The 27585-nt window shown below is 38.2% G+C and overlaps 1 protein-coding gene across 1 annotated transcript in view; it reads right to left on the minus strand.

Annotated features, from left to right (window-relative positions):
• The window catches only part of LOC149252564 (serine/threonine-protein kinase VPS15-like), a 133294-nt gene that overhangs the window by 61774 nt on the left and 43935 nt on the right, over window positions 1-27585 (minus strand). The window contains 4 exon segments of the mRNA XM_089459744.1: window positions 21187-21347; window positions 21441-21486; window positions 21672-21794; window positions 21935-22009. Coding sequence (XP_089315870.1) covers window positions 21187-21347; window positions 21441-21486; window positions 21672-21794; window positions 21935-22009 — 405 coding nt within the window.

Below are 27585 nucleotides of genomic sequence, written 5' to 3' on the forward strand. Positions count from 1 at the left end.
GAGGATCTATCTATAAATTAGAGGTCGGTGTTAGTGTTTTTTCCATCCGATCTTTGAATCGTGTACTAAGCTCTCAAGATCTCTTGTGTATTTTCTGGAATAAATGCAAAAGTCTTTGGAGTTTCAACTTGCGGTGGTATTCCTCTTCATGAATGGTAACATTGTTTTAATTTCTACTTAATATTATGTGAAACTATCAATCAATATCTCTCTTAGAATAGTTTGAATACAAGTATCTTATTCAGTTTGTTGGATCTAGGGTAACATTTTTAATTTTGATTGAATTAGCAAATATCTATATTTCTTCATAATTTTATTGTTATTCTATTTCTCTACTCGATTTGATGGTTGATCTAGTGTTTCCAAAACATCTCTAAGGTTTTCATTGAGCGTTTGGGGATAGTCGGTTTTCATTGAGCGTTTGGGGATAGTCCTCGGTTGGACCAGCCAACTCTCAACACATATTTTCTGAAGAGCCTACCTCATACTAACTTCGAGATTTATCTAGATTAAATTTTTATGAATAAAGTTTTTGGGCTAGTACCTCTCTAAAAACCCAACTTTTTTTAATTTTTGAAGAAAAATTGATAGATCTGGCTAGTAAGAGCCTTAGATCTTAAGATCTGGGAGCAGAGTTAAACTCATACTCCTCAGATCTTATAGATCCGCAACTTTGTGCATAGATCTGTAGATATTTTGTATAGATCTGGGTTTTTTTATTTGGGTCTTGGGTTTTTATTTGTTTTTTGTATATATCGGGATCTGGGTATTTTTGTTTTTCTATTTTGCAAGTGCGGATTTGAAGGAAAAACTAAATCTAGAGCCAAATCTAAGCCTTGGAGGGCAAGATCTGGCCTCAGCAAAAAAATAGCAACGAAGATTATTCAGAAATTTTTATTTTAAAGGGTTTCAAATTTAGATCTAAGGATTTCATAAGCTTTTCTAAGAGGAAAATTGAAGCAAGAATATATTGTTTTAATATATAAATTTCTAGGATTTATTTTGAGGTTCTTGGTCTACCATTTGTTGCCTGGAAGCCCTTCAAAATTCTTTTGCTGCCTTCTCCTGCATTTTTCTTCCTGTTGATCCCTTTATTTCTGTGAAATCGCTCCTCTTTGTAAATTTCGAGTTTCTCCTTTGTCTGCCACCTCTTCTCCTTCTGCCCTCAGCTCCTACGCTTTCCCTTAGTTCTCGACCCTCATTTCCCTACAAATCCAAGGCCCTAAGCTTGTTGCATTGTCCCTTATCCCTCCACGTGAAGCCAGCTCCTCATTCTTTCCTTGTTACTTGCAAACCTACACTCAAAAACCTTACGCTTCCTCCCCTATTCGCTCTCTTCCTTCACGTCTGAGCTCCTCCATCCTTCTTCGTTGCTTATCCCTCCCCTCCTTTTTGCATGTTTCCATCTCCCTTTCTCTCCCGTGACCCTCCATTCCCCTACTGCTCCTCGTTCCATTCTTCCCATCCGGCTTCCCGAGCTCGTTCCTCCTCTTCCTCGCTGCCACTTCTTCCTTGTTGTCGCTTCAACCTGGAGTTCTCTCACTTGTTCGATTTCCTTTTGTTTTAACTCTTCATTAGGGTTTAGTTTCAAAACAAAAGAAATCGTTTTTTTTAATTTGTTTGCATTTCCTTTTATTTTTTATTTTCTTTTGTTTGGTTTTTTTAACAAAACAAAATTTTAAAGATTTCGATTTCCATTTGATTTTAAACTTTTAGGTGTGGCTTTATTTTTTTTAAGTATAGCTTTGATTTAGTGAGGCTTTTAAAAAAAAAATTAAATTTCGAATTAAAATTTTTATGTGGCCTTTGGCCCATTAAAAATTAAATTTAACTTTTTGCCACATTAAAATTTTTATTCATAAAACTTATCACATGAAAAGTGGAATAATATAAATTATTAAATCTAAAGTTCCTTCTTAGGTTTTTTTTTTTGTGTTAAAGGTTTGGGACATTAAATTTTTTAAAAGGGGAAAATTTTGTGCTTTTAAAAAATTTTAAATTTCTCTACAGTCAAAACACATTTAAATATTTTTAAATCATCTCTAAAGTTTGACTATATGAAAACAAGAAATTTTTCTGGATTCGGGTCACTTAAGAAAAATCATTTTAATTCCATAATTGTTTGAAGTGTTTAGCATTTCAATTTCATGGTTCCTCATGATAATAAATTTTCAAAATTTAATTGCTTAAGTCTTTTGCATGCTAAAGGTTTTGAGAATTTTTATGCTTGACATCTATTGAAGTTGCTCGTCGTTTAAATTAACTCTAAGTGTGGTTTTAATAACTTGAATTATTGGATATTTATTGCATATTTCTTTGGAAAATTTTCAAGTAATCGTTTAAGTATTCTTCCATGGAATTGTGGTAAATATAATTGGCATTGATATTAAATTGTGAAAAAAAATTCGTTCTCTTTGAGCTATAATTGCATCGGAAATAATCTAGATAAATTGAAGTAATAAGCTTGTGGTTTAATTGGGCATTATATTGTGATATTTTAAGCATATTGTTGAGAAGCTTTATCTTTCAATCTAGTGAAGTCAATATTCATTTTGGCAATTAAAGGATTTGATATATAACTCAGAAATAAATCGTGACATAAGTGCTTTCAATCATTGAATCTAACTTCATCTTTCTCCATCTTCTAATCCTCTCGTGCATTTGCATATTAAGTTAGCCTTGCATAATTAAAATTTACTTCCAAGCATAAGCTTGGTCGATAGAAAGGTAAGTACCCATCCATCTTTGCTTGAGAAGCTTGTTTTTAATAGTACTTAAAACAGTGACCTTGCAGTCGTCAGAGCCACGACTCTCTGCAATGCCAGAGGCACCAGGTATGTTAGATTTTTAGGGCAGATATCGTTAATCACACCTTAGTGTGCTTCACCTTATCTTCTTTCTGCCACTTACTACAAAATCAAGCTCGATATAGAAAGGATTGAAGGGTTAAAACTTGTTAAAATTGGCAACTAGGGCAAAACTTCATGTGGGTCATCTTATTCATGGCTGATAATATTTTTATTAGATTCCTCTCGTCGAGAGGTGTAGGATTGATATAAAGATCATCCGATTCCAATAAGTATTCATAGAGATATGAATTTATTTTGATTATGGAATTATTATCAAGCCGACCTACAACTCATGTAGGCTCAGAAGCCCAACAGTCACATCTATTCAAACACCAACATTGTGTATAAATACAAGAGGACTTTTCCTCATTTGGACTCACTCATCTCATCACATCTCTCTCTCTCTACTGCGCAGAAAAGAGTCTCTTCTCTACTGCGCAGAAAAGGGTCTCTTCCTCACATATGTGAAGCCGTAAGCTGTTGAAATTGACGCTGCAACTGCAAAAGTAAAGATTGACCTGCGTGGACTAGAAGATATCCTCATTTGAATTGCGTTGTAGGTTCATCTGAACCTCCTCTGAAAGCTGCAACTTTTGGTGGTGGAATCAAGTCAATCCGACGGACGGTTTGCAAGATATCGACTGCCCTAGTTTGAAGTCGAAAGCTGTCGAAACTGAAGCTGCAACTGCAGAAGTAAAGTTTGACCTGCGTGGACTAGAAGATCTCCTCATTTGAACTGCACTGTAGGTTCATCTGAACCTCCTCTAAAAGCCGCAACTTTTGGTGGTGAAATCAAGCCGATCTGACGGTCGGTTTGTGAGATATCGTCTGCCATAATTTGATGATGAAGCTGCTAATGCTGATGTTGTTGATCTAGGGTTTGCTACTGCTGATATGAATCAGATTTATTGTACTATTTCTCTCTGCTGAATTATTGAATATAAAAGAAGATTTGATCAAAGGGTTTCCCCACACATTGTGGGGTTTGTCCCTGGCTAGCTGCCACATCTTGTGTCTCTTGTCTTGGCTTCTTTTCTATCGATCGTTTAATGTTCTATCTGCACTTTACTTTATGCACATGTGATTGCTAATTTGTGGAATATAATAAGGAAAAGAAGTAAACTGTCATAAGCATAGAACATACCATAACTTAACATGGTATCAGAGCTAAGGTGAAGACAAAGCAAGAACAAGAGCAAGAGCAATCACCGAAGAGAAGATTGGCAAGGCTATCCTAAAAGAACGATGGGGTCCTCAACACTCTTTCCTGCCGAAGACAAGCTCCATGAGAAAGCTGACTATCACGGATGGAAGATGTCTATCGATCTAACTCTTGAGGATCAAGGAGTGTTGGATCATGTGAGAGGCAATATTGTTGAGCCTTCATCAATTGCACCTCCTGCTGCCAGGAACAAATGGAAGAACGGAGAAATTAAAGCAAAGAAGATCATCCGGGACTCTATCGACAAGCGCTTGGTGGCCTACATCTCTGAACTAAACACCTCCAAGGAAATCTACAATAGACTGGTGAGTTTATTTAAAGTTAATGATGCAAATCAAGTTTTGTTTCTTAGAAATAAGCTAAGGGAAATCAAGAAGGGTAAAGATGAGAGTATGCAAGCATCCTTCTTAAGAATCACCGAGATCAAGAACGATCTCCTATATATTGGGGAGACTATTACTGACAGAGAAATGGCACTCACAACTCTTGGAGGTTTACCATCCGAATGGTACGTGTTCAGGACTACTCTTCTGAACAATAATATAATTCCTGGTTTCGATGAATTAATGGCTAGATGCATTCAAGAAAAAACAAGGGAAGAAGAGCAAGAAATGCCGATGCCTAAAGGTCCTCCGACTGCCTTTTCTTCTCATGCTAAGAAAAGAAATAATTCCGGGACTAAATCAAAAGGAAAGGCTGGACCTAAGGGTGGAAGAAAAGGATGATGTTACATCTGCGATAAAGTAGATCACTATGCTAGGGAGTGCCCTGATAGAAAGGACTCACACCGAGACGATGATCAAAATCCCTCTGATGGCAATCAAAGGAATGACAAATTCAATAGAAAAGGTAAGAGGAGAGCTGGGAATCAAGGAAGAGGACAACCATTCAAAAAGGCTAGAAATTCCAAGATGTATTAAATGCACCTGACCTCAAAAAGAACCTGGTGTCCATCTTGGCAATGGAAGACAAAGGCTACAAGGTAACCTTCAGCGATGGCAAGGTACGTATATGGAAAAATAATGTTAAAGATGCTTTCACTCTTGGGTTTCGAGTTGATTCTTTATCTCAGGCCAGTGGAAGTTCGCTAGGTGTCATGTATTGTGACACAACTCTTCAGTCCGAACTTTGGCATCGGAGGTTTGCCCACCTTCATTACAAAGCTCTACCCAATGTAAAACAGATGGTAACAAGGATGCTCGAATTCCAAGTAGAGAAAGAAGGTGTATGTCCGAGACAATGTTTTAAAACTCCGACTCCGACTCCGACTCAGCCGGCTCGATTTCAATGACTCGGTCGTTGTAAAAAATACATTAAATATTTATTTTTTATAAACACACATAATTTTAAAGATTTTCATTCATGTTTCCAAACACACAACATTAGAATATAGATAGAAGACAACATATGATCAAAGTAGTCTCATGAATATATCCATTATATCAAAATGGCACCCAGTGCACTATCCAATACATACACGATGATGATATAGAGATCAAAACAAAAACACATAACCAAGGAGGCTATAAATGGCCTCTACAACAAAAGTCTATGACCAGTACTATTGGCTACTGCTAGAGTTGCCAACATCATCTGGCTCAGTGTTACTTGGGAGTGGGAGCGAAAGTGAGGAGTGAGAGCAAAAACGGGAGCGGGAGCGACATTTTCAGAAGCTCCCGATTTGGGAGCGAATCCCGGAGGAGTTCGACAACCAACGTCACTAACATCAAGGTACAGAGAGGGATTGGTGCTCTTGATTAAATACGAGTTCCATACCCTAATACATGACAAAATTCAATGGAAACATTGGAATCCCCCAATCCTGAAATCCTGAGAAACTGATAAGTCTACTGGATTTTGAATGAAATCTAAAATTCTACTTTCTCCATATGAAATCCAATGAGGCCAGAACCACTCTCAAACATCCTGAGTCATTTCATGGTAATGTTAAAAATTTAAGTAAAAGGATGAAAATGAAGATTAAGGAGAATGTCACTTTTACTTAAATTTTTAACATTACCATGAAATTTGAATAGCATATCAATACTAGGAGAGGGGAATGGACCCCAAAGACCAAAAAACCAATTAATAAAACCATTTGGAGTCCCCCACACTCAGAAAAAAACATAAAAATAAATAAAAATAAAAAATTGTGTTTTTGGGGTTTACTGGCTGCATGAAGTGACCCGACCGAGTTGATACAGACTCGGTCGAGTTAAGACTGACCCGGCCGAGTCATGCCATGACTCAGCCGGGTCAATCTTAACTCGGTCGACAGAACTAGTTCGACGGCCAAGTCACAAATTTTTTTACCGGCTCGGACCAACTCGGCCAAGTCGGTTCCGAGCCGATCGACTTTTAAAACACTGGTCTGGGATGTGCCGAAGGAAAGCTCAAAATGGGACCATTCCCCTCAAGTCAAAGCAAGACCTCCGATATATTACAGTTGGTTCACTCAGGCATATCTGAGGCTGGCATTAAGAGGGAGACTACTACACCACATACTCCTGAGCAGAATGGTGTGGCGGATAAGAAGAACCGTACAATTATGGAAGTTGTCTCTATGGGTAGATGATGTAACAATGCCTGATGTGGAGGAACCCCTGGATCCTATTTATCCACCTGAGCCTCCCTCTTCTAGGAAGAGGCCTTCATGGCTTAGGGGGATACTTGATGATGCTGAAGGACATGCTGCACCCCGAGGAACCTTTGGTGAAAGTAAGAAACCTAATAGGTATCAGGGATACCTGACCATCATGAGCACGATCATACAAAATGAGCCTTCATCATTCTCAGATGTCGTCAAGCATCAAGTATGGAAGGATGCTATGACCAAAGAATATGAGTCTATTATGGAGAATGATGTCTAGGAAGTAGTTCCCAAATCCCAGGACAAGACAGTTGTTACTTCCAAATGGCTTTACAAGATAAAGCATGCAGCAGATGGAAGTACGGAAAAGTATAAGGCTCGTTTTGTTGCTCGTGGTTACTCCCAGAAGGAAGGTATAGACTATGATGAGATATTTGCACCTGTTGCCAGATATACGACCATTCGCTCGATCATAGCCCTTGCCGCTTCACAAGGATGGAACCTATATAAGATGGATGTCAAGACCGCGTTCTTGCACGACTCGATCAAAGAAGAGGTCTACGTGAGGCAACCCGAAGGATTTGAGATTTATGATCGAAAATCTCATGTATACACGTTGAAGAAGGCTCTCTATGGGCTGAAGCAAGCACCCAGAGCATGGTATGAGAGGATCAACAGCTACTTGATGAAGCTGGGATTCACTAGGAGTGAAGCCGATCCTAACCTTTACTTTAAGGTTGAAGATGATAAACCTCTCATAATGGTGTTGTATGTGGATGACCTCTTTCTAACAAGTGCAGACCCTCTCATTCTCAAATGTAAGAGGGAGTTGGCTTCTGAATTTGAAATGAAGGACCTAGGACTGATGCACTATTTCCTAGGACTTGAAGTGTGGCAGAAGCCAGGAGAAACTTTCCTATCTCAAGGAAAATATGTGGTGAAGATATTGGAAAGATTCGGTATGGTGGACTGCAAGCTTGTAACTACCCCGATGGAGCTTGACTTCAAGAAGTTAAGCGGTAGTGCTGCTGGACCTGTTTTACGAAATGCTACCGAGTATCAGCAACTCGTCGGAGCATTAATGTTCTTAGTGAACTCCCGTCCAGATATATGCTTCGCAGTCAACACGTTGAGTCAACATATGGTTGAACCCCACCACATACATTGGATTGGTGCCAAGAATCTATTGAGATATCTACGTGGCACTATCACATATGGGTTAAGATACACTGCCGGAGATGTGAGACTATTTGGATACACAGATGCTGATTGGGCAGGCAATGTGGAGAACCATAAGAGCACTTCCGGGTGTTGTTTCTCCCTGGGATCTGCTTCGATATCCTCGATGAGCAGGAAGCAAAAGTCGGTGGCCTTGAGCACTGCCGAAGTAGAGTATATTGCTGCCAACATGGCCTCTTGTGAGGCAGTTTGGTTGCGAAAGCTCTTCAGTGAGCTGTTTGGATTTACATGGGATACCACTGTGATTCTTTGTAACAACCAGAGGTGGGATTTGATTATTGAGGAATCCCGTATTCATCGATTGCTCCAGATAGACATCATCTGGGATATAGTAAGTCGATGAGCAAGGAGGCTCCATCACATTAAGATGATGTACAGGTCGATATGTCAAAGCCCCGAGGAAAGATCTAATCTGTGATTTTCCCAAACGACTTGGAGTCGTCAAGAAACCCTTGTACAAGGGCCCTGCATGTTGCATACATTGAGCTTTGGGAGCTCTGAGGGCTTGCAATTCTTACTGGAGCAACATACGACCACAGGGTGACTCACCCTCCCCTGGTGGTGCGCACTGGAACAAGATGATTCGCTCTCTTGTGGGACAAGATGATTCGCTCTCTTATGGAACAGGATGATTCGCTCTCCTGTGTAGCAGGATGATTAGTTCTCCTATGAGGCCTGGATTGATGTGTTCTCCATGGCGATTGTAGCAGGATTGATATGTTCTCCATAGCGATTGTAGCAGGATTGATGTGTTCTCCTATGAGGCCTGGATTGATGTGTTCTCCATGGCAGCTTGGATTGATGTGTTCTCCATGGCGATTGTAGCAGGATTGATGTGTTCTCCTGTGAGGACAGGATTGATTAGTTCTTTTGTCGAGGCATCCTACCCATGCAGTGTGGGACTCATGGGAAGTACCTCTCATCTGATCAATGAGCAAGGAAATGATAGTACCGATGGACGCATCGTTGTATCTACCGTACTCCCTACGATAGGATGACCTCCATTGATCTAGGATCAATGATACTGGTCTGGGACCAGTGGTAGGAGTTGTACCATACTATGACACTGACTTCAGGTTGGTTGAGACTGGTCTGGGACCAGTGGTACATACTCTGAGACTGACTTTGAGTCAGTATGATACATCCTCGATCATTTCTTCTTCTTCATAATTCGAACAAAAGCAGAGCAGAACAGAACAATGCAAGAGCAGAGCAGAATAATACAGATCAGTACAAGGCAAAACAAGACAAAGCAGAACAGGCAAAATAGAGCAAAACAGGGCAAGGGACAGGTTGTACAGGACAGTGCATTTGATGGATGAATAGTAACGACCAATAGACAGATTGCAGATGAAGTTCTCCCTAGTTGAGAGGGAGTGTAAAAATTGGCAACTAGGGCAAAACTTCATGTGGGTCATCTTATTCATGGTTGATAATATTTTTATTAGATTCCTCTCGTTGAGAGGTGTAGAATTGATATAAAGATCATCCGATTCCAATAAGTATTCATGGAGATATGAATTTATTTTGATCATGGAATTATTATCAAGCCGACCTACAACTCATGTAGGCTCAAAAGCCCAACAGTTACATCTACTCAAACACCAACATTGTGTATAAATACAGGAGGACTTTTCCTCATTTGGCCTCACTCATCTCATCACATCTCTCTCTCTACTGCGCAGAAAAAGGTCTCTCCCTCACACATGTGAAACCGGAAGCTGCTGAAACTGAAGCTGCAACTGCAGAAGTAAAGATTGACTTGCGTGGACTAGAAGATCTCCTCATCTGAACTGCTTTTTAGGTTCATCTGAACCTCCTCTGAAAGCCGCAACTTTTGGTGGTGGAATCAAGTCAATCCGACGGTTTGCAAGATATCGACTGCCCTAGTTTGAAGCTGGAAGCTGCCGAAACTGAAGCTGCAACTGCAGAAGTAAAGTTTGACTTGTGTGGACTAGAAGATCTCCTCATCTAAACTGCGTTGTAGGTTCATCTGAACCTCCTCTGAAAGCCGCAACTTTTGGTGGTGGAATCAAGCCGATCCGACGGTCGGTTTGTGAGATATTGTCTGCCCTAGTTTGATGATGAAACTGCTAATGTTGATGCTGCTGATCTAGGGTTTGCTACTGCTGATATGAATCAGATTTATTGTACTATTTCTCTCTGCTGAATTACTGAAGATAAAAGAAGATTTGATCAAAGGGTTTCCCTACACATTGTGGGGTTTGTCCCTGGCTAGCCACCACATCTTGTGTCTCTTGTCTTGGCTTGTTTTCTGTCAATCATTTAATGTTCTATTTGCACTTTACTTTATGTACATGTGATTGCTAATCTGTGGAATATAATAAGGAAAAGAAGTAAACTGTCATAAGCATAGAACATACCATAACTTAACAAAACTTAGATAGGAATTTAACTAAAATTAACTTAGATTCCTGCATCCCACATTAGTTTTAGTATTTGCATTCATATAAGATAGTTATTCATCCAAGCAGTTGTTCAAGCACTGGTATCAATTGTTTAAATCTAATCGAATCCTCTAAGCCTTGCTAAATATAAAACAAGTACTTGGTCACTTGACTGTGTCTCCCGAACTGGTTGGTTCCCAACTAGTTCTCCTTCATTTCATTTTCGTAGGGCCTACCCCCCTTAGCCTTTTGTTGGGAGACAGCTTAAACGGATAGATTGGGGATCGGGGTGATAAACCCCGATCTTAGTCGTTATCGTGGTGCCTAGACACTTTGTGCGACAACATTTTTTGGCGTCGTTGTCGGGGAACCATTTATTGGGCCTTGGCTTTACGACATTCATCTCATCCATTTTTTCAATCTCTTATCATTTCTTATCCCATCAACGCCACATTTTTCTGCCGCCATTATATTTCTTCATCTTTTCATCACCTTATCTTTCGACACCTCACTAATCCTTTTATCTTCCCTTTGGCACCTGGACATTTCGGTCGGTTTCATGTTTGAGTGGCAACTCCACTTATTCATCCATTATTTATCAGACAAGAAACCTACCCTAGTATCCATCTGCTTTTCCCTGACTAACCATTCGGTTTTTGCCTTTTGAATCTTAGAGCTAGATTCATGTTCAAGTGGCGACTCCACTTCTTTCATTTCTTACAAGAATTTATGCTAGAAGCTTGCTTCTTGTGGATCTCTTGTTTTTCTTGAGCAAGGATCTCTCTCTGTAGCATCCATTTGTCCCCTCCTCTTCCCTTTAAGCAAGTCATCATGGACGTGTTCACCCCTTGTAACTTTGCTAATATTCAAGGTTATCCTAACAATCTCCTAACGATCTTCCAGAGAAGGGGATTGATAAATTGCCTTCTTTTCAGGGAAATAATGCAATTAGTGTTGATGCTCATTTGAAAGCTTTTGGTTCTTGGGTAGGTAAGTATGCAAGGGCTACTGATTATAATCATGACGATGTAAAAATGAGCCTCTTTGTTCTTACCTTGGAGAAAGATGCTTTGGATTGGTTTACAGAAAAGCCTGATAATTCATTTGATTCTTTGCAATTGATTATTAATGCCTTTAAAGAAAAGTATGGAGATAAGAGAGAAGAGATCTCGTAAAAGTTATCAAAATGAGACCGTAGAAGAATTTAATAAGAGATTTAATGGTATTATTAAGGAATTACAGATTATAAACCTCCTGATAAATCTCTTTTGGATTTTTACATCGATGCTTTTAATCCTAATACATCTTATGAATTGGGACGAGCTAAGAATCGTGATTATAAAGTTGCTCAGACTTTAGCTATAGAGCTTGAAAAAGATAAGAAGGCATCTGGGAAGTTTGAAATCCCAAGTTTTCATAGGGCTTCAACCAAATTGAAAGAATCTAAAGGAAAAGAGGTTAAAGAATCTGAAGACGACCCTGTGCAAAAATTACTACGAAAACTTGAAAGCATGGAGCTTAACCAAGCCAAATTAATCTCTAATCATGCTAGGAAATAAATACTTTGCAGTCTAGGTTGATCCAAATGGAAAGAGCTCAAGCACAAAATTTTCAACCTAGAATTAACAATAATAATCAAATTGGCCAAAAAGTTAAAGAGCATAGTCAAGAAGTTAGACCTTTTACGTCTTCCTATGAGAAGGATATGCAACTAAATCAAACGCGTGTAATCAAGAATATGGAAGATAACCAGGCTCGACTCATTAAGAACATGGAACTTAACCAAGCTAGATTAAGAGAAGATCACGCCAAGCAAATGAGTTCTATGCAAAATGAGTTCTTGGCTATAGAAGAAAAACACATTAAGGAAATGGAGATCATGGAAATTAATCACTCCAATCACATAGCCAGCGCAATAGAAAAGTGTGTTCGGAAGATGGAAGCTATGAGGACCGACATGTAGAATCATCATGAGAAAGAGATAAACCATATGCAACATTGCTTCATGGGCATAAAAGCGAAGAATGATTAAAAAAATTAAAGATAATGGAAGTTAATCATTCTAATCAGATGTCCATTATTCAGAATCATATGATTGCAATGGAAGTGAAGCACACTCAGGAAATGAAAACTATGGAGGCCAACCATATCACTCTGCAAGACAGATTCGTGAAGATTGAGCTTAATCAACCGAAATTAATAGTAAGGCATGCCAGATAAATTAGTTCCATTAATAAGAGGTTGGAAGAAAGGAAATCACAAGTACAGAAGTTCCAATCTGATCCATTCTAGGAAGATTTTTGTCTCACTAATTCATCTGTATCTCTAGACACAAATGATCGGCAGAGTTTTTCCCTCAACTCTTACCCCAAAGATAGAGTGGATTTTGTCAGTAAAATATTAGGCGAGTCCTAGTGTTTTAGATCGAGTCTATGTAAAAATGATTTGGGAATAAACCTAGCTAATTGGATAGATTATTTTATTACAAGTCACTTGGTCTACTAAATTATATTTTTTGTGTTGCAGAAGTGGGTAAATGTTGATGGTCTATAACGAATGGGTGTTCCCCCTTCATGTATTAAATTGTAAAATCTTCATGTAAAAAAATATTTAGTGCATGGTCCCTCACAATTAGACACTGTAGCTAAATATTAGAGGGTTAAAAAAATTATTAATCCGCTCATAAGTCAATTAATTAAAATTTCTGGTAAAATTAAATTAAAATCCTAAGCCAAAAATTTAATTAATTTTGTGTCCTATGTAAACTTAAATTCTCCAATGGTGAAATTCGTGGGTTTTAAAAAAATTAATTTTTGGAGGTCCCCGGCCAAGGGAATATTGAGAAAATCAAGAAATTTTGAACCCTTGGGCCTTGGCGATTAAGTCAAAGTCAATTTTTTAAGGATATTAACTCAAAATAATTAGTTTTGAGTTAATTAAAAATTAGTTAAATGAAAAATTCGATTTTTCCTCAAAAATTAAATAATTTCAACGATGATGATTAAAGATTAATTAAATCGTTATGAATAGTCGAGATTAATTTGACATAGATCAAGTGAAATAGCCATTGGAGGATCTATCTATAAATTAGATGTCAGTGTCGATGTTTTTTTCATCCGATCTTTGAATAGTGTACTAAGCTCTCAAGCTCTCTTGTCTATTTTCTGGAATAAATGCAAAAGTCTTTGGGGTTTAGTGTTCCTCTTCATGAATCTATGGTAACATTATTTTAATTTCTGATTAATATTATGTAACTATAAATCAATAGCTCTCTTAAAATAAGTTGAATACCGATATCTTATTCAGTTTGTTGGATCTAAGGTAACATTTTTAATTTTGATTGAATTAGCAAATATCTCTATTTCTTCAAAATTTTATTGTTATTATATTTCTCTACTTGGTTTGATGGTTGATCTAATGTTTGCAAAACATCTCTAAGGTTTTCATCGAGCATTTGGGGATAGTCCTTAGTTGGACCAGTCAACTCTCAGCACATATTTTTTGAAGAGCCTACCTCATACTAACTTCAAGATTTATCTAAAGATTAAATTTTTATGAACAAATTTTTTGGGCTCGTACCTCTCTAAAAAACCATTTTTTTTAATATTTTGTGGAAAATTTGATAGATCTGGCTAGTAAGAGCCTTAGATCTTAAGATCTGGGAGCGGAGTTTGACTCATACTCCTCAGATCTTATAGATCAGCAACTCTTGTGCATAGATCTGTAGATATTTTGTATAGATCAAGTATTTTTTTTTAATTTGGGTCTTGGGGTTTTATTTGTTTTTTTATATATTGGGATCTGGGTATTTTTCTTTTTCTATTTTGCATGTGCGGATCTGAAGGAAAAACTAAATCTGCAGCCAGATCTAGACCCTGGAGGGAAAGATCTGGCCTCAATAATTAGCAAGGAAGATTATTCAAAAAACTTTATTTTAAAGGGTTTAAATTTAGATCTGAGGATTTCATAAGTTTTTTTGAGAGGAAAATTGAAGCAAGAATATATCCGTTTAATATATAAATTTTTGGGATTTATTTTGAGGTTCTTGGGCTACCATTTGCTGCCTAGAAGCCCTTCAAAATTCCTCTTTTGCCTTTTCCCGTGTTTTTCTTCTTGTTGATCCCTTTGTTTCTCTGAAATCGCTCCTCTGCTGCATTTTTTTGCTCCTCTATATAAATTTTGACATTCTCCTCTGTCTGTCACCTCTTCTCCTTCTGTCCTCGGCTCCTACATTTTTCCTCAATTCTCGACCCTCATTTCCCTGCTACATTGTCCCTTATCCCTCCGCTAGAAGCTAGCTCCTCGTTCTTTCTTTGCTGCCTGCAAACCTACACTCAAAAACCTTACGCTCCCTCACCCATCAGCTCCCTTCCTCTGCGTCCGATCTCCTTCATCCTTCTTCGTTGCTCGTCCTACCCTCCTTTATGCATGCTGCCATCTCCCTTTCTCTCTCGTGGCCCTCCATTCCCCTGCTTCTCCTTGTTCCATTCTTCCTATCTGGCTTTCCGAGATCGTTCCTCCTCTTCCTCAGCACTGCTTCTTCCTCGTTGCAGCTTCAACCTGCAGTTCTCTCACTTTTTCAATTTCCCTTTGTTTTAATTCTTCATTAAGGTTAGTTTCAAAACAAAAGAAATCAATTTTTTAACTTGTTTGCATTTCCTTTTATTTTGATTTTCTTTTGTTTGGTTTTTTCTTAAAAAGCAAAATTTTAAAAATTTCAATTTCCATTTGATTTTAAATTTTTAGGTGTGACTTTATTTTTTGAAAGTTTGAATTTTGATTTTTGACCTTGGATTTTTTTTAGGTATGGCTTTGATTTAATGTGGCTTTAAATTTTATTTTTTTTATTTCAAATTAATTTTTTTTAAATTTCAAATTAAATTTTTATGCGGCCTTTGCCCCATTAAAAATTAAATTAAACTTTTTCCACATTAAAAATTTTATTCATAAAACTTATCACATTAAAATTGCCAAAGGGAATAATATAAATTATTAAATCTAAAGTTCCTTCTTGGGTTTTTTTTGTGTTAAAGGTTTGGGAAATTCAATTTTTTAAAAGGGGAAAATTTCATGGTGTTAAAAAATTTTAAATTTATCTATAGTCAAAACACATTTAAATATTTTTAAATCATCTTTAAAGTTTGACTATAGGAAAACAAGAAATTTTTCTAGATTGGGGTGACTTAAGAAAATCATTTTAATTCCGGAATTGTTTGAAGTGTTTAGCATTTCAATTTCATGGTAATTAGTTTTCGAAATTTAATTGCTTAAGTCTTTTGCATGCTAAGGGTTTTGAGCATTTTTATGCTTAAGATCTATTGAGGTTGCTCATCTTTTAAATTAACTCTAAGCGTGGTTTTAATAACTTGAATTATTGGATATTTATTGCATATTTATTTGGAAATTTTTCAACTAATCGTTAAAGTATTCTTCCATGGAATTGTGGTAAATTACATATCTTTCATTTCCTAAACTGAGTATCTTTGAGCATCTATATAATTGGCATGGATATTAAATTGTGAAAAAGCTTTTGTTCTCTTGGAGCTATAATTGCATTGGAAAGAATCAAGATAAATTGAAGTCATAAGCTTGTGGTTTAATTGGGCATTATATTGTGATATTTTAAGCATATTGCTGAGAAGTTTGACAACAGATCTCATCTTTGCTTTCCACCCCTTTTTTATTTTGATCAATAGGTCCCCTTCCTTTCACTTTGATGTCCATCAAGGCAATCCACTGTCCCCCTTCCTCTTTGTTCTAGCTATTAAAGGTCTTGGACGCTACCTAAAGGCAGCAATGCTCAACAGGGAGATCAAGGGTGTTAAACTAAGCAGGCATATAGAGCCCATCACCCATCAACAATTTGTAGATGATAAAATGTTGATGGGTCAGCTTACCATCCATGAAGCGCTTGCCGCCAAAAGAATCTTTGATGATTTCAAGGCTGCCTTCAAAACCTCTATTAAACTCGCCAAGAGTCAAATCTTTTTCTTTAACATGCATGATAGAATTCAGGCTCACCTTGCTAGAGTCATGGGCTTCCAGCGAGCCACCCTCCCTGTCATTTACCTTGGTGCTCCTCTGTGGTTAATTATTTAAAAATTGTCCACTGGCAAGATCTTTTGGATAAAATATCATCCAAGCATTGGACTCTCTGATCTCTGAACATTGCAGGAAGATTAGTCCTACTAAAATCTATTTTGCAAGCCTTGCCCATCAACAAAAAAAATTGTCCTAGCAGCGCCCAAAGGGGTGTTGAGGTCAATCCACAATCTCTATAGATCCTTTTTTGGGGCAACACTGCCAGAGAGTGGAAATGGGCACTAGTTGCCTGGGAGAAAGTATGCCTTTCAAAAGGTTGAGGTGGCCTTGGATTAAGAGACCTGGGAAAACTTGAAGAGTAATGGGGGCAAAATTGTGGTGGTGATGGCTCCAAGATGGTGATGATGTATGGAACAATAAATATTGCCCAAGACAGTCTTTTCTCTAAGTTACGCTCCATTGAACTCGCCTTTGGCTCATCAATATAGAAGTTGGCGGATCAAAACAAATTCCTAGTCCAAAAATACTCATTCTAGGAAATACACAATGGGGGTCAAGCTAAATTCTAGAAGGATTCTTCGCATCAACTTCCCCCCAGAATCCTCACTCCATTGCCCTGAGTTGGTGGCTCTCATGAAAGGCAAAGGATTCATGCAAGTGGTGCATTACTGGAAGCCTCACAAAAGCACCTCTCCCAAGAGGATCTGGAAATTATTCTTCAGCAATATTTACAATTTGAAGAGAATTCTAGAATTTTGTGCCACAAATCCAAGTCGAAGATACCAACCAAACCTAGTCAAATACCAACTAGTCAATGTTGGTCAAACCTCCAAAATTCAAAGAAATTAGCGTTAGTCAACGCTGGCCAACAGTCTGAAATTTCGACCTAAGGTCAGCTCAATCTTGTGGTCAATTGTGGTTGACTACAACCGAAATTTGCAATCAAAGTCTTCTTCTATGATCAAATTTGCCCCTTTCTCTACAGTCAAATTCAGTTAAACTCTCGATCAAACAAAGCAAGTCAAACTTGGTCAAATGGAAGCTTTTTTTATCTTGGTCGAACTTCAGATCGCCTCCTCTTGACTTTGCATGTGTGGATCAAAATATAGAAGAATGTGTGATTCGAATTGGTCCGATGAGGAGATCAACTTGTGTTTTTATATTAGTCAAATGGGTGACTTTTCAAAAAAAAGTCAAACCCCTTCATGTTGGGACTGACTTGACCATTTGGGACTTACATGAAGCCCAAAAATACATAATTTTAATTATTCATTTCCATAATTTTCTTTGGCAGACTCGGCAGGCCTTTTGGCATGTGGAAATACCTCCCGATGCTATAGAAAAAATCAACATGCTTAAGAGAATGTAACTCCATAGAAAACACCTACCCACCAACTTGTCAGCTTCTTCCTTCTTGTTTTAAGCGTTGACCTGATAGATGATTATGCACCAGGTTTGTTCTAGGAACAAAAAATGATGAGGTAGATGTGGAGTTCGCCATTGTAGAAGTAAGAGAATGCCACCCCATAGAAAACACCTACCCAACAACTTGTCAACTTATTCATTCTCCCTTTTTTTAACATTGACCCGATAGATAATTGTGCACCAGGTTTGGTTCTAGGAACAAAAAATGATGAGGTAGATCAAGATGTGGAGTTGGCCATTGTAGAAGTTGATCCTGAAAGAAGTAGAACCACTCTTACCTCCCAATGCTATAGAAAAAATCAACATGCTTAAGAGAATGTCACTCCATAGAAAACACCTACCCACCAGCTTGTCAGCTTCTTCCTTCTTTTTTTAAGCATTGACCTGATAGATGATTGTGCACCAGGTTTGTTCTAGGAACAAAAAATGATGAGGTAGATGTGGAGTTCGCCATTGTAGAAGTAAGAGAGTGTCACCCCATAGAAAACACCTACCCACCAGCTTGTCAACTTATTCATTCTCCCTTTTTTTAACATTGACCCGATAGATGATTGTGCATCAAGTTTGGTTCTAGGAACAAAAAATGATGAGGTCGATCAAGATGTGGATTTGGCCATTGTAGAAGTTGATGCTGAAAGAAGTAGAACCACTCTCATGGTCACCTACCACCACTCCACCCCTGCAATTTGAGTCTCCATAGCCTTCTTATTAATTTTCGCTAACTCTTTATCATCTAATGATTTGATGACAATACAGATGATTTCTGGAGAAGCTTTTTCGCAAATCCCTACGTCATGTTCCCGAATTTGTCCAAGGTGGTATTTTAACCGAAATATTCCCCCTGTCATATGCTTCCCACACAACTTGCAACTCAAATTTTGTATATCGAACCCCCCATCAGGTTCACCATATTCCCATATTGAGTCCAAATGTCTTGGCATGTTTATTGAATTCTTTAATGTAAGACTGAACCTAGGGCACAAGAAGAATTAAAAAAAAATAGAATCAGCATTTTGACAATAAAAAACCCTCTCCACTCAATGAAACAATAATGGCAAAAAACGCACTCCCCGCCCTAGCAAAATCATGGAAAATAAATGGGTGACTTAGACCCAAGGAAAAACAAGGCCGAATTTGATGCCCATGCCTGCAAATCCGCAGCCTATTGAGGAAAGTTGGCCCACAATCTGAGTTTCTTTGAGTGGGATCCTAAATATCAATGGTTTTCTCCTCTTTGGGCTTAGTGGATTCATTCTCTTGCTCCTCTACTCTCTAACTTGATCTTTGTTTGCAAAATGAGATAAGAAAAACCAATGAAATTATACAATATAAACATGCCTGTGCACAGACCCACGATTTTTTCCTATCGACTCGTGATTAAATTGCGCTTTTTATGATTAAATCACAATGTTTTCATCAAGGGAAAAATCGCTGTAAAAACCAGCCCGATTTTATCACAGTTTAATCACGATGTTCGCAACACTGCTAAAAATCCCAAGGTAATAGTTGAAGAGCGTCCTAATAGAACAAAACCTTGGACATTTTTCGACGGGGCCTCACAAGAGCATAATCAATCATGTGGAGTGGGAGGATTTCTCTACCTTAATCCAAATCATTCTTATGAAATTAAGATGGGATTGGGTAACAGTACAACCAATTTCGCAGAGTTGATGGCTCTCAAGTTGGTCCTCCTTTTTGCAAAAGAGATAGGATGTAACAGTATTCAAATCTTTGGAGATTCCCAGCAGAAAATTAAGTGGGTCAAAGGGGTGTGCTGTTGCAGAAACCAAATCCTCATTACTTTAGTAAGTGAAGTATTGAGAATTATCAACCCTTTTGATTTTTTCTCCTGTCAACATATTTTCATGGAAAGAAATGAACGAACAGACTACCTTTCTAAGGAAGCCATTCACTTTGCAATTGGGCAGTGGCACTTCCAGGAATCCATGAATGGCAAGCTCTACAATTTCTATCACAGACCCCTCATGGATCAAGCTCATGTGCCGGTTTTGGATGCAGATTCTTAGTCATCATAGCAGATTTCTCATTTTTACAGCAGCAGTTTTTTGATCTTGTCGGACGTTCAAGGAGCAGAGGGCTCCAAATCACTATGTATTTATTTTTTTGTTGACAGCTGTCTCACATGGAACAATGTAAACAGATTTTGAAAGGTTCACCTTAAAATCTATATATTCTAGCAAACTAGTCTTATTTTCTTGGCAGTGGCCAGTTTTTGTCCAGTTATAGTTAGTCTGTTAGTAGCATGTATATGCACCGGCATGTATGCACAGAATGTAACTTATATCATTTAGCTAATGAAATACTTACAAATTTGTTCAAGGAAAAACACACACACACACACACACATATATATATATATATTATTTGAAAATTTGTAATATGTATATAAACGAATCTAATGGCAAAGCTCATACAAACCTCACCAGAAAATTTGAATTCAAATCGAACTCGTTGTCAAACTCAAATTTGAACCCGAACCATGTGATATAGGTGCTGAGGTGACAGTGGCCTCGACCCCATTATTGCATCTTGGTCTGGCTCTAGTCTTGTGAGGCTTCTCACAAAACCTCCAACATTTTGAGTTAAAATGTACTTATTATTTGCCAATTTTTTAATCAAGTTTAAAGGCAACAATTTAGACCCCAGCCAACTTATTGTCGAGTCCAGGTCTGCAACACTAGAAAAAAATCCTCCTCGGAATGATTGAAGACCTTTTATCATTAGAAACAAATGATGGTAACTGAGATTGTGCAGTCTCCTGAAACTACCATAATCATGAAATCAGCAAACTAAATGGCAACCGAAAAATGCAACTAACTAAAACATTTTACGGTAGCTTCAGCAGAAATACAAGGAAACAAGATACGCAAGAATAGATAGAAACTGCAAAATCAACAGTACAAATGCAAAAACCATCAGCTAAACTGTCAGGGAGCCTATTTCAGAGGGTGTCGAGCATCCCAAGGAATAACCAACATATTATCTGCTTCTTCCTCCCTCCTTCAGGTTTGGACGTCAAGACAGTCAGTGCTACAGTCTCAATCTCATATCCCAACTCTTCACACAGTCCAAGAGAGATGGATCAGGCAGCCCTCCAGCTTGTAAAAACATCTCAGACATTGTGACAAAAATGATTGAAAAAGGAGAAGGTGATAATAATGCAAGATGAGATGTCAAGAGAGGAGACGCATAGCACCTCCATATTTTTAGACAGTCACCATAGTTGTTGTCTCAAGAGGGATATTATTTCAAATTACATATTGATTTAACATACACTTCCGAAGAAAATTTTCAATAACATTGCAGTATAAATAGGAGTCTACCATCCAATATTGAAAGAGGATGCCAAGAAAAAAACATTAAAGATAAAAAAATATTACTTCAACCAACCTCTGGTGCAAGATAACAACGGCGTCTTCCTCCAGTGTCAAAGAAAAAAGAGAAGTCCGATGGATCATCATCAGGTATATATGTTGGCTTGAAAGATGCATAGTCGGCAAGGTACAACCAACTCCAAGAGGTCACAAGTACATTTTCACATTTTATATCACCTGTAAAAACCATGAACTTGCATTTTTATAAGGTACAGCATCCTAAGATTTTAAGATATTACAAAACAGAATCTGTAGATCAAAGGGATTCACCGTGACAAACACCATGCTCATGGCTCTGCTTCAAAGCATATAGCATCTACATAATCAGAAATTGTGTCAGTGATCAGGTTTGGCAAGAACATAAGAGAAAAGTTAACCTGGAAAATACTACTAGCCTGCAGTATTTCCTCGGTGAACTATGTCCTAGAATCTAGATTCACAGAATACAATTAAGGAAAACAGATGAAACTACTGCAAGATGTTGCACAATATTGCCTATACCTGGAATGCCAGCCACTTCTTTTCAATCGTATTAAGAAACGGCCGAGTGCTTATTCGGTCATGCAGATTACAGAAGAAATATTGGCGAAGAAGATATGCTGCTTTATCTGTTTCACACCAGCACTAAAGATGTCCACAAACATCAGACTATTTCCATATTATATAACAATGTGACACCCCATTTCAGAACAAAAATGCTATGAATATTCCATTTCAAGAAAACTAAAACCATAATGTGAGATAATAGAAAATATAATACTCACTTGAAATGGACACACATGAGAGTGTTCAATATCTTGCAGACTGTCCTTTAACTCATGTAACTTTCTTTCATATTCCTGCTAGATAAAAGTATGAATTACTCTACAATGTAGAGGCTGATATTTTTATGAAGAAAAATAAATAAAAACAAAATTTGCTGCATTGATGGAAAAAGTCACCATAATTAAAGCCATCATTCCTTTCCTCAAATTTCAAGGAATTTTATTGCTAGAAAGAACCCTAAGAAGTTGAATCTATCAAACTACTTGACAAAAAAGCAGAGTATTCTACATGCAAAGGGGTACCCTGTTAGAGTATTCAGCAATGATGAATATGGAAAGCAAATTTTCCAAGAGGACAATGTTAGAGAGATCAGGCATGTGCATAAAATGCAGGAGTGTGGGTAGTATGCTTAAACTCAATAAAACAGTCCTTGCATTCAGCCCAAATATGCATCTGCAGTGGCCTAATTAATAGTCTCATTCGAATTAATACTCACATTCGGAAGGCCAAGCCTATTTCATTAGTAAGTTGAATTCAGCATTATCTTGAAAGAACGAGCTCGGTGTATTGTGGAGCCTAGACTTATTTATTGAAGGGGTCGAGTTGTCCAAATTGCCAGATCAAGTTCTCTTAAAGGCCAAGTCAGGTTGTTGGAGTGAGATCCCAAGCTCTAAATTGAATTGACATTGTAAATTCTTCCAAGTAAATTAATAAAGTGTGACATTTCCCCTCTATATATTTTTGAGTGATGCTTGCCAAGTGTTTGACGAAAGTTGGAAGAAGTTTGTCCACTAACTGTTTGCTAAAATTCCTCAAAGAAAAAATTTTAAAATTTTGTTGGATAGCATTAGCTAATTCTAGCTCTGGTACATTACTGTGGTATCAGAGCATAATTTTGGCCAGCTGTAGGTCTAAATCAAGGTGATATAAAAAAAGAGAATTCCAGAACTAGAATCAGCAGGAAAAAATGCCTCTGAGTCAGCGAGAGAAACTGTTTGTAGAATTCTTACAAAAATTTGAAGACTATAACAAAGTTTTCTTGAAGGTGACAGAGCACATGGAAGCATGGGTATCATCAAAGGCTGCCAAGAAGAAAAAAGATTGCAGATCAGAAGATGATAAGACAGCAATAGAAACCCAAGGAATTAGCCTTAAGGGCACTGCTATTGGACAAGATACTAACACCCATGTTGCAGACACATGCAAGATAAAGATTGAAGGACAAAGCCATGATCAAACCTTCTAGGATGAACTGGGAGAAATTGCATATGTGGAAGATAAGCAAGACACAGATAGGGTATATGTCCCCTTGGATACTAATTATAGAAATTCAATGCAAATTGGGGAGATCGATGGCAAGTTTGGTCATAAAATGGCACCAATGCTGCCCGAGAAGTGTTCACTAGGAGGAAGGGCCAGCATAAAAATAAAGACCAGCTTACTGGAATTTGTATCTGGTGACCTGATTTTGCATTATCAAGACCTAAGTCACCGCATTCGTGTTCGTGTTTAAGTTCGGGAACTTCGAAGTTTGAATAAAATTCAACAGTTAAAATTTTGGCCATAAAATTCGGCATTAAATTCAACATACTAGAGTTTACAAAATATATATAATTTCATAAAATTAAATTCAAGTATTCAACATGGCATTAAATTTGACAACAGTAACATTAATTTCAACACCAATAACATGTAACACAGAGAATGGCCAACTTAAATTATGTGTGAGACACCCAACTTAGATTCTGCATAAAAAACAAGCACATAACTTATCAAATGATCTAGGACCAAATATAAAAGGGACTGAAGTCAATATAATCGCACTAAACGATCTAGGACCAATTATAAAAGGGCCTGAAGTCAATATAATCGCAATAAACGATCTAGAACCAAATATAAAAGGGACTGAAGTCAATGTTGACAGAGGTTATTTATTCAGACCTCAGAATTACGATTAAACACATTGATGTCCACGGAAAATAATCAAACAAGATCGAACAAATTTGGTGTGGGATGAAGTTCAGCGAACTTCAAACTTCCTCAATAAAGTTCGCCAAACACGGTGACTTAGATCAAGACATAAAAGTTACTGCTTCATGGGGGAGACATTCGTAAGTGGAGGCTCGAAGAGCAGCACACCACGCTACACCATATTGGATGGAATTAAAAAAGCAACAAGGTATCTCAATCACGTGAACTGCTGTGGTGTTTGAGACAAAAGGTTTCCAAATAACACTTTCTGAAACTCCTGGACATCAGGATTTTGGAGAGGATACAATTAGGATGCTACTAGTGGCAGATAATGCAATGATGCTAATGGATGCAGGAAAGGATCTAGAACCACAAACTAAAAAACCTTTTGAGATATGCAGGATGAGGAAGCTTCATATGTTTACTTTCATGAACAGAATGGACATCTGGCACTATAACCTCTGGAATTACTTGATCAAATTGTGCAGGAGTTTGGGCCTGCTACCTAACTAGGTAGCAAGCCTATAGGGTCAGGTGAAAGATTCATTGGATTGTGTCATATACCTAGCAAGAATGCTCATTTATTCCAAAAAGATTCAAAACATGGGAATAAAGAAGCATCTGCAAAAATTGTTCCATTTGGTGACTCCACATCTGATCTATATAAGCAGCTTGAGGACAAAGTTGAGTTGATTAGAGGACTCCTTCCACTTAAGGATGTAGCTAAAATTCATTCTGTTGATTTATCCCCTGTATTTTTTGGTAATCCTATCAATAATTTTGGGGTTGAATTGTTTCTTGACAGCTTCTTGCAACATGTCCTGCAACCGGGTACGCACGAGGGAAACATAAGACTACCTGATTATCCACACTTCACTGGGTTTGTTTCTAAACTACAGGCATGCCTTATATCAGACCCTATTCAGCATTTTATTGACACCAGCATGGACCTTCATGCATGTTATGTTTTTGAAGATACAAAGCGTGCAACTAAGTACGTCCATGAAAGTAGGTTTAGTAGGGATTCATGGCTGTGATTGCTCTTTCTGACAAACCAAATTTCTACACTCCAGATCAGCCTTTCAGGCACTATAATATGGAGAGGATCCTATAAATTAAATTATCATTCTAGCTATGTTAGCTTCTATATATTGCTTGCAGGGTTATGAAGGGGCAACAGCCAAGAATGGGCTTGTGATTATTACGTTAGATGCTCCAGGCTACCTGCCAGTCTCTCAGAATGCATGTAATCGCAGTCTTTGTAAGGAGCTCTATCATGCTCATGCCTCTACTGGGAAGTTGAATGACACTCCCATTATCGATCAGATTTTGAGACTTTGATTAGAGAAATCTAAACTGCTTGGATACAATACTTATGCAGAGGTCAATATGGCCATGAAAATGGTGACTACTGAGAAAGCTACATGGGATTCGGCTGAAGTTTGTGGACACGTTAAATCATCCTATGTTTTCGGATTAAATCCCTGCAAGGCCTTTATTCATAATTTCATAGTATCTCATCCAGAGAAGGACTTTTCTGTCAGAAGATGGGAATGAAAGAATTGGGAACAGTTTTTAAGACTCTAATGGCCTTCCTACGTGATCTGACGATCTGCTATGATGGAATGGTCAGAAGCGCTTGGGGCAAATTCCTAGTTCAGATTGAATATGGGAACATAAACTCTTTAGTAGCATGTAATTCTTCAAACAACAGGGAGTCTGGGAATAGCTTGGAACATCCACCCCGGGCTGCCACAATTGCAATCCCAGCTTACAAAGCACTCGTTGATTGCTTTCAGAAAAATATTTCCTTGAGACATTCCTAAGTAAACGTTAATGAGTAGATATAAGTCTGCCTTGCAACCAAATGATCGATGGGTAATGCTTCATCTGAGAAGTTGATGTGCTAATGAAACACATTTTGCGGAGAAGGCTGCAAGAATTCAAGAGTCTTTGAAGGAAATTCCTTTGAAAGATTTCTCTCCAAATTGTTTTTGAATACCAAGACAGATGGCAGAAATCTCTGCTCAGGGCTCCACTGATAGGAAATATACAACTTGATAAAAGGTTAATGGGGGCAGAAGAGTTGTAATTATGCATGTTGTATCATAACTTGAATGCACATATAATCAAGGATGCTATTTTAGGCAAAGGCGTCATTATTGGGCCATTTTGTACTGTGGATCCAGCAACAAAGCTTGGAAATCATTGTATGGCATCCTGGCTGTCATATAAGTGGAAACGCTGAGTTAGGATGAGGATGTGTATTACTCACTAGTGCAGTTGTTGGTTCTAAATCTACCATGATGTACTGTTATTGGAAACAACAATTTTATTGGGTACCATGCAGCGGATGGAGTAAAATGTCAAGATCAGAAATACAGAGATGGTGATGACTGCTTCCTATATATTTAAGACAACAATGACATCAGGAAACATCCTAGCATTCATAGATCATCCAAGCCAATGGATCGGACGGTCAATGATGACAATAATCTTATTATTGGCTCCTGTCATATAGTGATATTCCCACTTAGCAATAATGCTAAGGGAAATATCAATCTTGTCCAATTTTGTCTTATTTCATGTTTGCACTTAGGAGATGTGGGTTTAGAAGTCCCACATGAATTTTGGGATTAAGTGGGGGCCCAAACATTAGGAAGGAAGGGAAATATTGTGGCTCTAGTGGAGCATGGGGGCCACCCCATGGAGAATTACGGCCCACATGTGGAGTACACTCTCATTGGAGCAAAGTTGGTGGGGGAGAGGTCGAGCTGGGCCCACATGGGAATCTTGAAGGCTCTTTATAAATAGTGCAAGAGGCACTCATTTTGGGGATTCATTCATCTATTCATAAATCTTGTCTTTGACATAGCACGCTTGAGCTGAAGCCAAATCTGCAAGTGTCGTTTAGCACACAAGTGTCTCTAGGCGGAGACCTTAACCCTTGCTTCGGTGGACTTCGAGTGCCAACCCAAGGAGGGAGTTTCATCCAGTTCTGATTGTTCCAGTAGTGGGAGTGCGAGTTTGTGGGGAGGAGACACTAGCGGGAGTGTGAGTTTGTGGGGAGGAGACACTAGCGGGAGTGCCAGTTTGTGGGGAGGAGACACTAGCAGCAGTGCAAGGGTTGCATAGTGCTTAGAGGAGGCACAGAGTTGCGGAGTGAAAAATGTTTGGGCCTGAGATTTGAGGAGTCGTCTGCGAGAGCCCTTGCTTGGAGTTTGAAACTATTTTGGGGAATTTTCCAGCACTTTGGACTCTGGAGGAGCAACAAACACCAGATTTGTTGCAAGTTACATCCTTTGCTTGTGGAGGAGGGGCCAAGCATTTGGGGTCAATTTTGGAGCGTCAAAACTACGACAAACCCTTTTCAGGTTTTTTTGGGTTTCTGATAAAGACCTCAAAAATAATTTGGCAAAATTTTCTAGGCAGATTTGAGGAGTCGAATAGGAGTTCCAATTCAGCTAGCAGCGAGAGAAGCTAGGGGAAATTTGGGCCGAAATTCCGAGGTCAACATTTGGCCAATTCCTTCATGGGTTTTTGTGGGTTATTGGTGGAGAGCTCGAGGTTAAATTCCCGGAATTTTCAAAGCATTGGGGGAGGCCCTAGCAACCATTCTACACAGCCAACAACACACTTTCTGGGCATTTCAGCGCAGAGCCAAGGAGAACCAGCTAGC

The sequence above is a fragment of the Pinus tabuliformis genome, chromosome 7, assembly GCF_031772625.1.
Source record: "Pinus tabuliformis cultivar Carrire ecotype Pingquan chromosome 7, CPIR1, whole genome shotgun sequence".
Lineage (NCBI taxonomy): Eukaryota > Viridiplantae > Streptophyta > Pinopsida > Pinales > Pinaceae > Pinus > Pinus tabuliformis.